The following is a 15,810-nucleotide window of genomic DNA, read 5'->3' on the forward strand; positions in this document are numbered from 1 at the left end:
CTGCATGTGATGATGACTTACTAAATTCCCATCTAAGATGAAGGTGTAATAAATGTTCATAGTCATCAACTATTAATTTACATTGGGCTGTATAAAATACTTAAAAAATATGTACATGGCTATTTGACAGGAGGAGTGTGAAGAAATTAGATGGCTGAATACATGATCACGTCCATAATTTTAATGGTTACTCAGATCATTCCATTTCTCTTATTCATAATGAATACAGATAAACAAAAAATGAGTACAAATTTAATTTAAACCTAAAAACCTTTTCTTCACATGTAGTCTAGTCTTACTTTTGGTATTCATATTCATTTGGATCAGTCTTCACTAAAAGGAGGAGTTTCTCTTTTCATTGTCTCTCCAAGTAAATCAAATTTAAAGGTTTAGACACTGTTAGTAACAGAGGATTTTGAAACACAAATTCATAAAAGGGGCAACTGGCTGTATACTCACCCTTTTCACTGTGGGCTTAATCTTTTTGACAATATTCCTAAATTACACTATATTCATACTTCTCTGTGGTAGCACAGAAAAGGAAGAGGAAGTAAAATTGCTATAGAGCCAGATATGAAAGCTCACACCTGGAATCCCAGATACTCAAGAAGTTTGAGGCCAGCCCCAGCAAAAATGTTAGGGAAACCCTATCTCACCAAATGGTGCTGGGTTTGGTAGTACAAGCCAGTGATTCCAACAACACAGAAGGGCATAGGTAGGAGGGCTCAAGGCCAGGTGGAGCAAAAATGCAGGACCCTATCTAAAAAAATAACTAAAGCAAAAAGGTCTAGGGGGTGTGGCTCAAATAGTAGCACACCTGCCTAGCAAGTGCAAGGCCCTAAGTACTGCTAAAAAAAACAGAAATAAAAAGCTGCCATGCGAAGAGGATGCTCCACTTTTCTACACATGTTCAGAAAAACTAAGCAGGACCTGTCAATTCAAAGGACAAAAGGATCACTTCCCAGATGCTGATATAAATATGTATTTTGCATTTAAGATGGTATATCTCAGTCCATTTACATTTCTGCCATAGCATGTAAGTCACTGACTGTGTCCTTGGGTTTCCTTACTACCAGAAAGGTCAGATGCTCGGCACGTGGGAAAGCTAAACCAAGATGGAACTGAGTAAATCCTAGCTGCCACATGTTCTGTTTATTCAGAGGAAAGATGTCTCAGGTTTTGGTCAAAGGCAAACCCTGGACCACATGCATTTACTGAACTTTTAGGGGGGTATCTGTGCTCTCAAAATGAGTGTAGGATACAGTTGGGCTCTTTTTTTTTTTTCTTAGCTTCTATTAGAATAGAATTGAAAGACTATTTAGCTGGAATCCATCAGGTAACGTAGGCACTTAATAATTTCACAGGCCTTAGAGACCATTATAAAAGGTCTATTTGGAGAGAGAAACCCAAGACATTTGCTCTCAGTATGTTCATCTGTATTATGTATCATTATAGGAAAGATGGTCCAGAACTGCCTTTCACTGAGCAGAAGATGGTAATGGTGAAACAGAAATACTGTTTTAAAAGGTTAATATGGCACTGAATAGTGGGTCTGGAGTACATTAATAGAAATTTATGGCTCAGTTACAGTTTAGGAAATTAAAGTTTTTGTTTTTTAAGTCTTACCTCCTTTAGTGATGAGTCCCAAAACAATTTACCTGTGCTGCTTTAACTCAGGAGACAAGTAGGGAGAACAAAATATCAGGAGAGCAGTATTCTAAGATACCAATAATAAACTTATTAGCAAAAGCTCCATAGGGGATGTGCTAGAAATGCTGGAGCAAAAAGCAGACAATTAAAGGTATATGTATTATCAACGCTTGCTCAAATAGTCACTAGAGAACAAATGTCAGATGCATATTCAAAACAGGAAACGGTGGTATATGTAACACATATTTGGAAAAGTGATTAAGACTTACAACAGGTAAAAATGGGAAGCTACTGCTAATAGGTTATCTTATCCTTATATCTTTAGCAATACCTGAAAAATCAAATGTATTACCACAATTTTTAAATTGTCTTCTATATGTTTTAATTCATGGGAGGCAATATAACAAAAGAATTCAAGTCACCTGCATTTTTATTCTATTTTCCTAAAGAGAAGAATTCCTCCAGTCAAACATTAATTGTAGTGTTTTATTAATAAAGGTTTACTGTGGCAAACTAAAAATATCCATGTCAAAGTATTTTGTCAGTTGTTGCATTAGAGTATAGCATAGCAATTTTCTTCTACCTTAACCTAGCTTGCTTCTTTGAAAGTTCATCTGATCCTAAAAAACACTCAACAAGTAGAAGGAATACATGGATGTCAGTTAAACTAGCTGGGTGTAGAATATGCCTTTCCCCAGAAAATAGATCTTCTGTACCTCTATCAGGATGAAAATGCAATTCTGCATTGTCAGATCAAAGATGAAATTTGAGGTTCTGATTCTCAAAAATCAATCAAACAGAAAAACCAGAAAATAGATGCTTCAGGGAAAAATATTTTCACTATAATTCCCCCAAACTGGCTGTTCCCAAATCCCACACATATTTTCATTCAAAATTATAAAGACAGATGGAAGCCACAAAACAAACAAAAAGTAACAACCCTCCAGTCCCTTTCAGGGCACATGTGGAAGAAAATTTACATCAAATACGGTACACCCTGCTATACTTCGTATTTTGGGTAGTTCTATAAAAGCCACACGGCAAACAATGAGGCCTGCTATAAAAGCGTCACCTGCACAGTTAAAAAGCAAACAACAAACCACACATAGACACAGCAAAACCAAACATGTGCACACTTATACCTTTCACAGGAAGAAGGTGAAGAAAATCTAGATCTAGAAATGTATGAAAATGGCCTTGAAAACCAGCTATACCCAATACCTCTATAGACAAGATAAAAACAAAACCAAAAATCAAACATCGTTTTCCTGATTTTGTTTAATATAGTTGTCATCTTACATGATAGACTATTAGGTGCCTTCTTAATAGCATCTAATCTACTGCCCTTTTGTTGTGCCAGCTGGATTCCTGGGAGAGAAATCTTGCTGCTCATGTTCTGGGAGTACTGCTTTGAAGGACAGCAAACCTAATCTTGTGGGCCAAAATTAATGGTGGCAGCATTAACATTCTAAACCGGATTGACACACACTCAAATCACATGAATTTCCAACTGGGAGTTCACACAAAGTCTACTTCCTTTTTCTAGTAGCTATTGCTCCCGAGTGTGGTTCAACATCCAAGAAGTGTGAAGAATGTCTATGTATATCACTGTTCATTCTTTCATTTGTTCTTTTTCTTGTTTTCCATTTCCTCTTCTGCCATCTTTTCTTCATTCCCTCCTTTCTTTCTTCCACTGATCTCCTTTCTTCCTTCTTCTTTCTCAGTGAAGTTCAGTAAACATCAAAAACAGATGAGACGGCTCACAAACTCTTCTTTCCAATGATGTTAAGTTACTGACAACTGTTTTTGGAAAACAAAAAAATCTAAAGATAAGCATATGCCGATGATACTGCTTACTTAAGCAGCTGGCGTTCCTCAATGCTTTTGAGGCGTTTCTTCCGGGGCTGTACAAAGTCATCATCTGAATCATCACTAAATTTATTATCTTCTGATTCATTCTTGAATTCTAGTTTAGGGAACTTTTTTTCTGGATAAAGATTTTTTAGAAGTTCTTCAAAATAATTTTCAAGTTTTATACCAGCACTGGCTACTTCTGAATCAGGCTGTTGAATAAAAATAAAAACATGAATTAGAAAAAGACCAACATTTTAGACAGCCAATAAAAGTAATCTCTCACACTTCTATTCAGTCTTGACTATTGAGATTATGAAAATTAATGGACTATTTTGGAAAATGTTTAGGCATAATCATTAGTATAAAATAAATACAGTCTAGGGCTAGACAAAGTCTAGAGAAAGTTAGCTAAAAAGTTAATAGAAAGACTCTGCTGAGTTATCTACATTGTTCAAACAGGAGAATGTAGTGGTTAAGACTGGATTACTGAAGACAGATCAATAAGATGTCATAATCACAGGATCATGAAACAAGTAACTTTTTAGAACAAATGAAAAGAAATGCAGTCGTCTAGAATGAGTAACACATGGAACAAGCCAGAAACCAAAGACTGAAGTCTGACAGATAAACCAAGAGATGAGAAACTTTTAAATGAGAACTACTTGCTCACATCCTCAGTATTTCTAGATAAACATCAAAAAGACTTAAGCCTGGAAATGCCGTATTTTAAGAAATAAACATGGGAATGATAAAGATACGTATTTTCTAAATTGTCTCCAGTTATTAGCTATTTTTTGTATTTGTGCTCACCATTAAATAAAACTTTACATACAAATGTGGATAAAGTCTTCCTAATTACCTCTTTCATACCCTGGTAGATCTGACACAGACATCTCAGTGTCTTCATTTGTTGATAAAGGGTTTGCCTTAATATTACTTTCACAGGACTATTGCCTCTCCCCACCTCACCTCATTGAATTCAGCACAGTTTTGAAAGATCAATCTAAAATCAGCTACAAAATCTTCAGGCTTTGTATACATGTAATAATCTTCTTGTAGTCTTTTCTTGATAGTTGACAAGTCCATTGGATTTTTGATTATTTTGTAATAATCAGGCACCTTTCAAAATAAATGAAAACAACTTAATTCTACCTTGTTCTGAATACATTCTACGAAAGTGATATAAAATTCAAATTGTCTGCATTGCTTTTCTTTACACTCTTGTGACTGGTAAGAAAACCTATCTAGCAACATTTACATGTAAGTGCCTACTCTGCCCGCCACACACTGGCAAATGCTTTGTGTCACTTTTTAAACAAGTCTTACCAATATTTCTAATGAAAAACTGTGTCTTTGCATATTCCCTTTTAAACATCCTCCACGCTCCCTCTTCAATATTAAACAAAGTGATAACTAGAGTATGACTTCTAGACTTGATGTTTCTGTTGCACGCATTACTGCAAGTGCTGAAGAAGGCATGACTGAAACTTAGTTTCTTTATATTTCAAATACATATGTCCCGGCCACCTCAGGACTGGGATGAGGCGATATGTAAGAAATGACATCAAGAAAAGAGGGGTGCTATTTTGCTGCTAAGCCAGACGCAGTGGCTCACCCCGGTAACCCTAGTTACTCAGAAGGCAGAGATGAGGAGGACTGTGGTTCTAGGCCAGCCTGGACAAAGAGTTTATGAGATGCCATCTCAATAAAAACTGGGTGCTATGGCGAGCATCTGCCACCCCATAAATAGGAAGCATAAATAGGACTGCAGTTCATGTTGGCCCAAGCATAAATTGAGATTCTGTTTTAAAAAATACCTAAAGCCGAAAGGGCTGGGGGTGTGGCTCAAGTGGCACTATAGTGCTTGCCTAGCAAGCACAAAGTCCTGAGTTCAAATACCAGTACTACCATTAAAGAAAAAAAAAAAAAAAAGAGGAGGAGTGCTATTTCATTGCTGCTGTTGTTATTAATACAAAGTAGCTATAAGCCAATATAACAAAATGCACCAATTTGGGGTCAAATTCTTAAAGTTTGTACTGGCATTACAAGCCCTTTTGTCTTCTTCACCCTGCTTCGTTTGGATACAAAAGACTCTTTTCCTTTAGAGTATTTATTTCCTTTTCTGGGCTGGAGAAGTAGCTCAGCACCACAAAGAAAGAGCCATTTCCTATTTCTACCTCATGTTCTCAAGAAAGGAGTTGGCTTTTTTTGCTAGAGCATAGTAACTGCACAAAACAACTGATTTCATTGTGACCTTATGATACATGCAGAAGTTGAACGTACTTACTAGTTTTCATTTTCTAGTCTCATATTAATTTTTAAAAATTTATCAAATTGTTAAAAACAAATTTATTCCATTTTAAAAGGAATTCAGGACTGAAGGTGTGGCTTAATTGGTAGAGTGCCTGATTTGCAAGTGCGAAGCCCTGAGTTCAAACACCCCAGTCCTACTAAAACAAATTAAAATAAAAATAACAAGTACAATGAATTTTAGACACCATAGAGGGAGAACAAATTGTGGCAAGTGGACCCTTACAAGCACTGAAATTATGCATAAAAGTCACATCAAACTTTCAATACAAATCTGTTTGAAGCCAACGGTTAACACACACACACACACACACACACACACACACACACACCTTCCTCACCTTTTTAGAAAAAAATTGTTAAAAGTCCACTTATAGGTTAAGTCTAGACCACAAAATCAAAGTAAGTACAAAAAACTATGGGGGTTCTTTATTTAAAATGGTGAAGTAACAGCTTAGGATATATGCTTAAAACTTCTGAGATGCAAACAATACAGAAATCATCTGAAAATAGCATTTAAACTAGGTGAGATGAGAATAATATTTGAGAATGCAGAGAAATTTTAATTAATTTTAAAATTAATATTAAAACAAATCTATTTAGGATCAAAGCATTCTGCATGTATTAATAATCTTCAAGATTTAGACTAGATATGAGACTACTAAAAGTAGTATAGAAATTAGATTCTCCTGCTGGCGGAACGGCTCAAGTGGTAGAGCACCAGCCTACCAAGTATGAGGCTCTGAGTTCAAATCCCAGTACCAGGAAGAAAAAAAAAATTAGATTCTCATAAATAAAATTTCAAAACCTCATCCACTGTGTAAACATGTACAAGATGGCATTAACACTTACAGTTAGAGGAACTGGATCTTGAAAAGCCAGGCTCATTTCATGGCAGTAAAGAAATAAAAGGAGGCGTTCACACTTCTAAGCAAAAATAAATAATAAATAGATAGAAATATAATACAACAATGAACTCACAGTCCGTTTTCAGCAAGAATTTTACAGGTCTCAAAATAAGAAATCAAATCAGATGAATACATGGCAAGAATTGAACTGTGAGTTTTGCTTTCCTTCCCAATCATTAACTGTAGTACTTGGCAATTTAGGATGTATGTGGTATTTGAGAGTCCTGAAATGAAGTAAACAAAATCAGTATTGCTAGAAACTCCTCACTTGAAGTTCCTTACAATGAATTTCCAGTTCTCTCTTCAGTTTACATACTGTGAATTAACAGTCAAGCAAGGAAGACCATGGTTCTATTAGGAGACCTACAAGTGGACCTTTTTTTGGTTATGCCCAGTCCTAAGGTTCCCCTCTGCATGCAGAGATAATCCCATCATGAGCTCTGCTTCTTCTCTGCCTATGGGTTTATTTATCCTAGTGAGCATTGTGGTATTGGTAGTGAGTGTTTGTATGACAATTTTTATACTGTTTTCTATTTAATAATTTAGCACAGAAGCTTCTGTTATAATAAAATGTTAAACTAGTAGTTTTAAATATTAGTTAAATATATTTAGCTGGTTTTGACAAACTTAGGAGCACTTGGTGACAAAAATGGAATTATTTTCAGGAAGAGTGAATATAAAGCCATCAGGATGCCAAATCTCAACAGATTCTGAGGAAGAAGGCTTATTTGTGATAGAAATGAGACAAAATAGAAAATTTACCTCAGTAGACTAAATTTAAAAATCCAGGTTCTGCAAAGGATACGAGGTCTATCTTGTTCAGGCACAGTATTTTAAGCTTCTATAAATATATTTAGTAGTGATCTTTTGCATTTAATTATTTAAGATTCCTATTTCATTGTTTAAAAAAACTTAGAAGAAAAAAGAAATCAGTATAAAATTAACGCATGTAAACTTACCCTTTTATCTATCGGTGTTAATTTAACAAGGCCTTCAGTTTTCCTTTTTTCTGAGTTGTGACTAGGAGCATCACAATCATATTCAACTTCTGGTTTAGACAAGTCTCGGCAGAAAGTACAAATCCAATCTCCACTGTTGGGATAATGTATTTTTGAGTTTTTTTTATTGTTTGGTTTTTGAGACTGGGTCCTGCTGTATAGCCCAGGCTGGCTCGAACTTGTGATTTTCATGCCTCAGCCTCCCAGCACTTGGGAGCACACTTACAGCATACACCACCACATCTGACTCTACTTAAGTTTCATACAGCATCATGTCTCTTTCACCACTTACCTTTCCCATCTCCCCCTGCCGTCTATGACACAGGTTTATTCAGCATGAATTTTAGTCACACAGTATCACATAACCAACTAGGCACAAAGCACCATGCGAAGAGGAAATTGCAGAAATTAGTGCATGGGTTTAAGTGGTTTATATTAAAGTCTAGTTAAGGAGGCATGAATTATATATATGGAAAAAACCATAAATAAACATAACACATTAGCATTTTCCCCCCAAAGGTTTTGGGAAAAAGAAAAGCTCTTTGTATTTTTCTTGCAGCTCTAAGTTTGACGTTAAATTTAAGAAAGTACAGTCTTTGATGAACTGAAAGGGGATCAACCCAGTGGCTCTTAATCATTATCGTCATCTCACATGGCTTGAGAATTTACCTGAGATATTTGTGAACGATAAAGCTCAATGCCTGGCAAACAATATGCTCTAACTTGTGGTAGACAGTATAATAAGGATCACTGTTGGTAACTCCTTGCAGCAATTTAAAGGGCTACTTATTAGTTTTATTTATTTATTTATTTATGAATGAATAAAATGGCTTATGTAGCCCAGGCTGGTCTCAAATGTGCAATCCTTCTGTCTTCACTTCTCCATTGCTGAGATTACTAGTGTGCACTACCATTTCCAGCCAGGGCTCACTATTTATTTATTTTTATCATCATAACAGACTAATTTTTTCCAAGCACAAGGAAAAACCCTGTATTTTTGTTAGGAATTTTGGAGCATGCATTTGTGGCACATGGAATTTCACTTCTTTACAAAGGTTTTATGGCTATAATGACCATCAAAAGTTTATTGATGCTAATATATATATAGTTTTCTATTTGAAGAGCTGGACCTGGAACCCAAGGCTGTGTGTATGCTAGCCAAAGATTCTACTATGGAGCCACCCCTAGTCCTGTTTATAATGAAGGAATGTGGGAAGGGAATTTCTTACTGTCTTACCTTGGAAAATTTGTCAATGTGGGCACGTGGCAAGAGAGATGGAAAACTTTGGGACACTTCTCACAACACAGGAGCTCCCCTCCGTTTTGACAGACTGCACACCAGTCCTCATTAGGGTCATCGTCCTTCCGTGTCTCTCCAATATGAAGGGGTGATTTCTGGGCGGCATCCAGCCACTCAGATTTGCCATTTGAGGAATCTTCCTGGTGAAGTCCAGGTTGATCTCCTGTGCTATCAGGGGCATCAGATCTTAGCACAGTTTCCTCAGAAGCAGAGCTCTGACTGCTATTTAGGAGCAGGGAGGTAAGGATGCTTCTTGGATAACTGGTCTGCAATAAAAGAGAGAACAATATGTGTGTGTTTTCTGAAACTGGCATTTTTTTATATTAGTACTACTATAACTTTGGACTGCAGACCACTCTCCCATAGGCACCTGTTTACTTCACCTGGAGTCTGTATGTGTAAGAATAGGACATGTGTATTAAAGTCTTTAATGCCAAGACATGGACCTCTACTGCAAAACATCAAGATACATGATGGGCAGTAACAGGTGTAGGAAATAACCTTTGAGTCTGCTGGCTACAAATATAAAAGAATAGATGGGCAGTGAGGAAGCCAACCATATAAAATATAAATAAAATTTATTGGAGCTGTTAATTCAAATTATATCTAAGATAAAAATGTGTATCTAAATTTTTTGTTGGATCCTAGAATCACGAAAATCTCTAATGAATAACAAAAGTATTATGTCCTTTAAATATTATTTTGAAATTTAAAAGTAATAAACATATTATTAAAAGCACTCATTCCTTGGAGGCAACTATTTTCAAATTTATCTTTTTCTTCTGTTATCTACCCTCCATATTCTGTTCTGTTCTTGTTCTTCCTTTTTTTGGCTATGTTGCCCAGGCTGGCCTTAAATTTGCAATCCTCCTGCCTCAGCTTCCTCAATAACTGGCATTAGAGTAGCTGGGATGACAAGTGCATACCACTGTATCTGGTTTACCTCCATATTTTTAAGTGAAATGCTTGTACTGCAATTTCTTGAATTTTCAATTTTAATGCCATATATATGTAAAAACTTTCCTGCTATGGAAATCTCCATGCCTTCTTTACACTGACACACATGACCACTACCACCGATACCCACCCTATTCTCTTAACATTGTTTTTATTAAGCACTGATTTTTTTGTTGTTGTTCAGTTTATAGGAACCACTATAACTATTTATGATGAGCAATTGGTCAGTATGTATCTTACCTGGTTAAGTATTCTGAAAATCATAATTTTTGATTAAATGCATATTCAGGTTATATCCTGATTATATCACAAATTTTAATTACATCTGCATTTAGGTATTTGTTTCATCATGTGGCTGTAAATATTGTTCACTGTAGAACCACAAAATTTACTATAACTACATTTCTTTTTTTGTATAATCTTTTTGTTTTTATTAAGAGTCAGTTATTACTTTATTTTTTTTCCTATTTGTTAGACATCATCTCTAAGTCAATCTCCATAGAGTTTTAAGATGTTTCTCAATACTGTCCCAACATTTTTCTCCCCATGACACATCCCTGTACAGCTATCTTTCTGCTCTAGGTTACTGTGCAGGAGCTGTTGCACTAGGGACTACCCTTTTGTTTCCAAATAGGAATAGTATTGCAAGCACCAATATAATTACATTTTGAGGTCTAGGATCCTCATCTGATTCTTGTTTCACTATAACAACAGGAAAGTCATAATTTTCAGGTGGACCACTGTTTTCTTGTTTTATTCGGATTGGTTCCAACATGACCACTGGGACTTTGTGGGTAGAATCAGCTCCTGCTGGTTTGCTGGAAGAGCCAGAACTGCAAGTGTAAAAGAGAGAGAAAAGAAAAACAAAATAATCTAAAAATGCTACATTAAAAACCTCACAACAAAGTACAATAACAGCATCCTGGAATAATACTTTATCTTCGTAACAATCACTTACATTGGCAATAAATGATATATAACTGACATGAAATTGCTGTATGTATAAGTTTCATTTATGATTAAAATGCTTTACCTACTAGCCAATCTACACAGCTACATAATATATGTGCAAAGATAAAGTTATAATAAAATTGACATTGATATTCTGAGGCTCTATAATTGAACACTGGATTTGATATTTTAGAACTAGCTTTTTTTAAGATTTTAAGTTACCTCTCTAGTAGTGACGAAGATAACTAAGGCTCTCATTAACAATTTGTTGTTAAAGTGTGAAGACAACTAGGAAATCATTTATTGTGTTCTACTTAAAGACAGTAGCAGGACAACACTGTGCAGATAGCCACTATGTTCTCATGGGACTATAGGAAAACTTTCCCCCTCAAAGAATGCTGCTTTCATTTGATTAAGAAAGAATAAACTGGGGCTGGAGAAGTGGCTCAAGTGGTAGAGCTCCTGACTAGCAAGTGTGAGACCCTGAGCTCAAATCCCATTATTGCCAAAAATAAAGTAGAAACTGAGTTTATAGCTAGGCACAATTTCCAAGCATAATGAGGAAGAGCAAAGTAGTAACTTAAAACAGAATCTCAACAACTATAATCTTATTTCTTTTAAAGTACAATTAATGTTTTATCATTAGAAAAGTCAGAGACATCAAAATTAGTAAGAAACCATTGTTTCTTTTCTCTAAACTTGTGTTTCTATGTAGGGTTATGTGTTATGCCTACTTTTCCTGTTGTCAAGTAGTATTTTCTTATTTTCAACATATAGAAAAAAATTTTAGAAAATGAATTTGTACTTTAACCTCTTCATTAATTTATTAAATTAATAATTATTACAATTTGAATAAAAAATTAAAAATAGAGGAAGTTGCTGAAAATGTCACCAAGCGCAACATATTGAGCACTGGCAAGAGAACTCTAATTAGAGATTTTATGTGTAGTTGGCCCTCCATATCCACGGGTTCCCCATCTGGGGATTCAACCAACTATGGATGGGAAATATTCAGGAGAAAAACTTATGTCTGTACTGATTATGTACAGGTTTTTTTTTGTGTGTGTATTATTCCCTAAACAAAACAGTATAACAATTATTTACATAGCACTTACATTATATTAGGTGTCATCAGTAATCTAGATATGATTTAAAATATATAGGAAGATATATATAGGTTAGATGCAAATATTATACCATTTTTATGTAAGGGACTTGAGAATCCGAAGAGTTTAGTATTCTCAGGGGGTCGTGGAACCAGCTCTCCATGGATACTGAGGGACAACTATACTAGAGAATATGGTTAAGTCTGTTTACCTTCCTCGGCTCCCAACGCTGGAGGCACTAGGTGAACGTATTGGGGGGTGGACGCTAGTCATTGTAACAGGTCCTGAGGAGGGGGAAATCATACACATTCATAAATGAATTAATAATTATGTACTGAAGTCCTATTGAATGTGCTCACTTAACACTACACTGAAATTGGGAACAAAAAATAAAATTCTACACAACAGTAAGTAGTTGCCGAAGTCTAAGCACAATCTGTTATTCTCTGCTATTACAATAGCAGGGTTTTCGATCTCAACACTACTGATTTGAGGCAAGGGAATCCTCTGGTGTGGGGAATGTCTGTATATTACAGAATGTTTGACAGTATTCCTCATTGGTACTAGTTCTAAGTTGTCAGAAGCATCTCTCCACACACACCTCCTAAATTAGAGTGTGATAATCAAAAATATGTCTTTCCTGCATTACAGTAACCAGGGCAGATCTCGGTGAGAACTTCAGTGCCAATGAAAGCTACAAAAAGAATAAAAAGTGGTAGGGGATGATATAACGAAAAGGAGTTCAAGAAAAAAAACAACGGACTGGAGGTATGGCTCGAGTGGTAGAGCACCTGCTTGGAAGTGTGAAACCCTGAATTCAAACCCCAGTCCCACCAAAAGAAAAAAGAGACAGACAGACAGAAAGAAAACAACCATCAAAAGAAACCAATTAATAGAGATAATCAAAGTTAGACAGAGAGGTTCAGATGTGAGGCAGTAAACAAGAGAGGCTCTGCACTCACTACTGTCATGAAGACAGAGATTAAGAATCTATGCTCTGGTAGCAGTGTAGATCACTGTGCTTTGCTCAGTGCCTGGCACACAGTCATCAGTATACAGATGTTAGCTTTAGGAATATTGCTAGCATGGTTTCCAGAAATGTTTGGCCAAGTCACACCTTGACCAGCTATTTAGGAGTACCTCTCTTTGTCACCTTCTCATAGAGTACGGTCACTATTTAAATCTTGACTAATTAGTTAGAAACCAAACTGTTTCAATCTTTCTTATGACTAGTAGTGATAGTATACATTTTTGTTTAGTTTTATCGGCTATATGTATTTTCTTTTAAGGGGATTACCTACTCATGTCCTTGGGTACTACTCATTTATTTATATGAATTTGTCATGCGATAAAGTTTATGTTTAAATAGCTGTTTCCATTTAAATTCTGTAATTGCCTTATATTATGTTAATGTGACTGGTAAAGACTTAAGACATTCTCTTCTTTCCTCGCTTCCATTTAAGACATCAATTATGCCAAGGTCTCCAGGAGTAGTATTACAGTGCCTCTCAGAGGAAAAGAGTAAGTAAGTTAAAAATTCTTAAACGCAACCGAATACACCAAGCAAACCACCAAAGACTGATCTGTGTATTGTCACTAAAAAAATTTAACTCTGTCAGGTGCCAGTGACTCACATTTGTAATCCTAGCTACTTGGGAGGCTGAGATTGGGAGGATCAGTTTGAGGCCAGCCCAGGCAAATAGTTTCATGAGTCCTCATCTCCAAAATAAACAGAGCAAAATGGCTTAAGTGGTAGAGCACCTGCTTTGTGAGCATGAAGCCCTGAGTTCAAACCTCAGTCTCATCCCAAACAAACAAACACCATTCTGAACCATCACAGACAGCTTAATTTATTTATAAGACTATAATATTCATTTCTTCTTTGAGTGCTATAATACCTATATATTTTGTTGATACTGAAAAGGTAATGAAGTTTAATTTCTTTCTTCATAAGAATACTAATTTTAAATAGTACAAAATTCAGAAACATCTTAATCATCCAACTAAAAAATGATGATGCAGAGAGGGATTTTTAATCATTACAAGTAAAAAACAAAAAAAATTTACAAAACAAGGTGACTTTACCTGCAAGGCCTGGAGATGGCACTGACGAATTCGGTGACTGCACTGTTCTGTTTGAGGGTGGTCTTGGCTGGCTGTTATCTACATTAGTGTCTTTCCTCATAATATTGTCCAGCATAATGGTACTTGAACAATCAATCTTGCAGGAAAAGAAATGATTTCAGGGCAAATTGACTTTGCAAGTTAAACAGCTACTTTAGATTTATAAGAAAGCTTCAATCACAATTACTATCAAAAAAAAAAAAACAGGACATAAGAGTTCTGATAGCTGACTCTCCCTTAAAAAACAATCTAGAAAAAAGTTTACATTCTTTTTTGGTGCTTCTGTGATTTAAACTCAGAACTTCATGCTTTTGAGGCAGGCACTTTTGAGCCACACCTCCAGCCCCTTCTTAATATTCTACCTCCTCCTAGTGAGGACATACTATTCTAGAAGTCAATGTTTAGAAAAAAATATAAGTTGAAACAAAAATTCATTTAAAAATAACAGAAGGTACTTGTATTTCAAAAAAGGCAAAAACTAAAAAATTTGGTAAGAGAAAAGTAGCACAATTTTACATTCCTGTAAATCTCTTTAATGTCTATTCTAACAGCGACCAAATTAGATTCTTGTATCTGCGTCTGCATTCAATCTTCTGTGATATGTAGTTTCAGATGAAGAAGATAAAGAAAATCTGACTTCTCACAAATGGGCCCTTGAGGACCTTCAAAGGGTCATAGGATGTCTAAGTACCTGACCCACAATTTAAGACTAGATGCTCTAGGTACGCACTGAACAGATGACGTAAGTCCACACATTGTACACTTCTAAAGCACCAACCTCACAAAGTACATTAGTTTAGTGGGAAAACAAAAAGTGATCCTTTTAAGGCAACAAATAAATAACACTGATAGGCTAAATACTGATAAATTTCTAAGTAACAATTTAATGCTTTAGATACAAACATTCTTTCAAAGCCTAAAACACCAAATTTTCCAAGAATATCTTTGTGCTTAAAATCCAGTTCAATTCTCTCACAGTTCTAGCCTTTCTCAATCAGAAGTTTGTAAGAGAATTACATCTTACAGCTCAAGGGCACAGACTGCATATAATGAATTAACTTTTTGCCTATGCACCTAGAATAGTGCTAGTTAAAACACATCCTTGAGAGGATTAAAACAATCACTGTGATTCACATGAGGAATTTTAGGAGAGCGAAGCTAGTGAAAGGAAAGAAACAGGAGGGAGATTTTAACTTTCTGTGAGTCCTCTTTGATTCTGGGATAAGTGGTAGGAAGTACAAAAGGGCATTTGTGTTTTAATATTCTCTTGACATTATCTTGGCCAATATTTTTCAGATACTGCAAAAAGAATGGAATCACTAGATTTGTTAATCTTAACATATAAAATTCATTTGCATTGTATAATCCTAAAAGCTAAATAAAACTAAGAATTAGATGTAAGTTTTCCTATATATCATCTATGCATGGAAAAATACATGTATTCTACCCATTTAGAGTATATAAAATTATAAAAGGTAAAATGACCCTAGTAAGGTTAACAATATTGGAAGAAAATTGTTGATCTCAACTTGAAAAATTAAATAATGAAAATAAAAGAAGTTCTTTCACAACCTTACAGGTGATTCCGTCCAAGTAAGGTATATAAAATATTTCTGACAAGTTTTTAAATGTTTGGTTTTAATGTTTCATGG

General features: G+C 35.4%; 1 protein-coding gene across 3 annotated transcripts in view; it reads right to left on the reverse strand.

The window, feature by feature from the left end:
• Positions 1-1,244: 1,244 nt before the first annotated feature.
• Positions 1,245-15,810, reverse strand: part of Trim24 (tripartite motif containing 24) — a 98,964-nt gene continuing 84,398 nt past the window's right edge. For 2 of the 3 annotated variants that reach the window (XM_074062247.1, XM_074062239.1), the window contains exons 12-19: positions 14,120-14,255; positions 12,246-12,318; positions 10,642-10,810; positions 8,958-9,286; positions 7,682-7,814; positions 6,667-6,741; positions 4,474-4,623; positions 1,245-3,713 (exon numbers count right to left, since the gene is read on the reverse strand). In XM_074062247.1, coding sequence (XP_073918348.1) covers positions 3,504-3,713; positions 4,474-4,623; positions 6,667-6,741; positions 7,682-7,814; positions 8,958-9,286; positions 10,642-10,810; positions 12,246-12,318; positions 14,120-14,255 — 1,275 coding nt within the window. In that variant the 3' untranslated portion in view covers positions 1,245-3,503. Of the gene's footprint in view, positions 3,714-4,473; positions 4,624-6,666; positions 6,742-6,795; positions 6,947-7,681; positions 7,815-8,957; positions 9,287-10,641; positions 10,811-12,245; positions 12,319-14,119; positions 14,256-15,810 lie in introns of those variants that run through there. The other variant, XR_012444175.1, reaches the window with a different exon arrangement.

This window comes from Castor canadensis, chromosome 2, assembly GCF_047511655.1.
Source record: "Castor canadensis chromosome 2, mCasCan1.hap1v2, whole genome shotgun sequence".
Taxonomy (NCBI): Eukaryota; Metazoa; Chordata; class Mammalia; order Rodentia; family Castoridae; genus Castor; species Castor canadensis.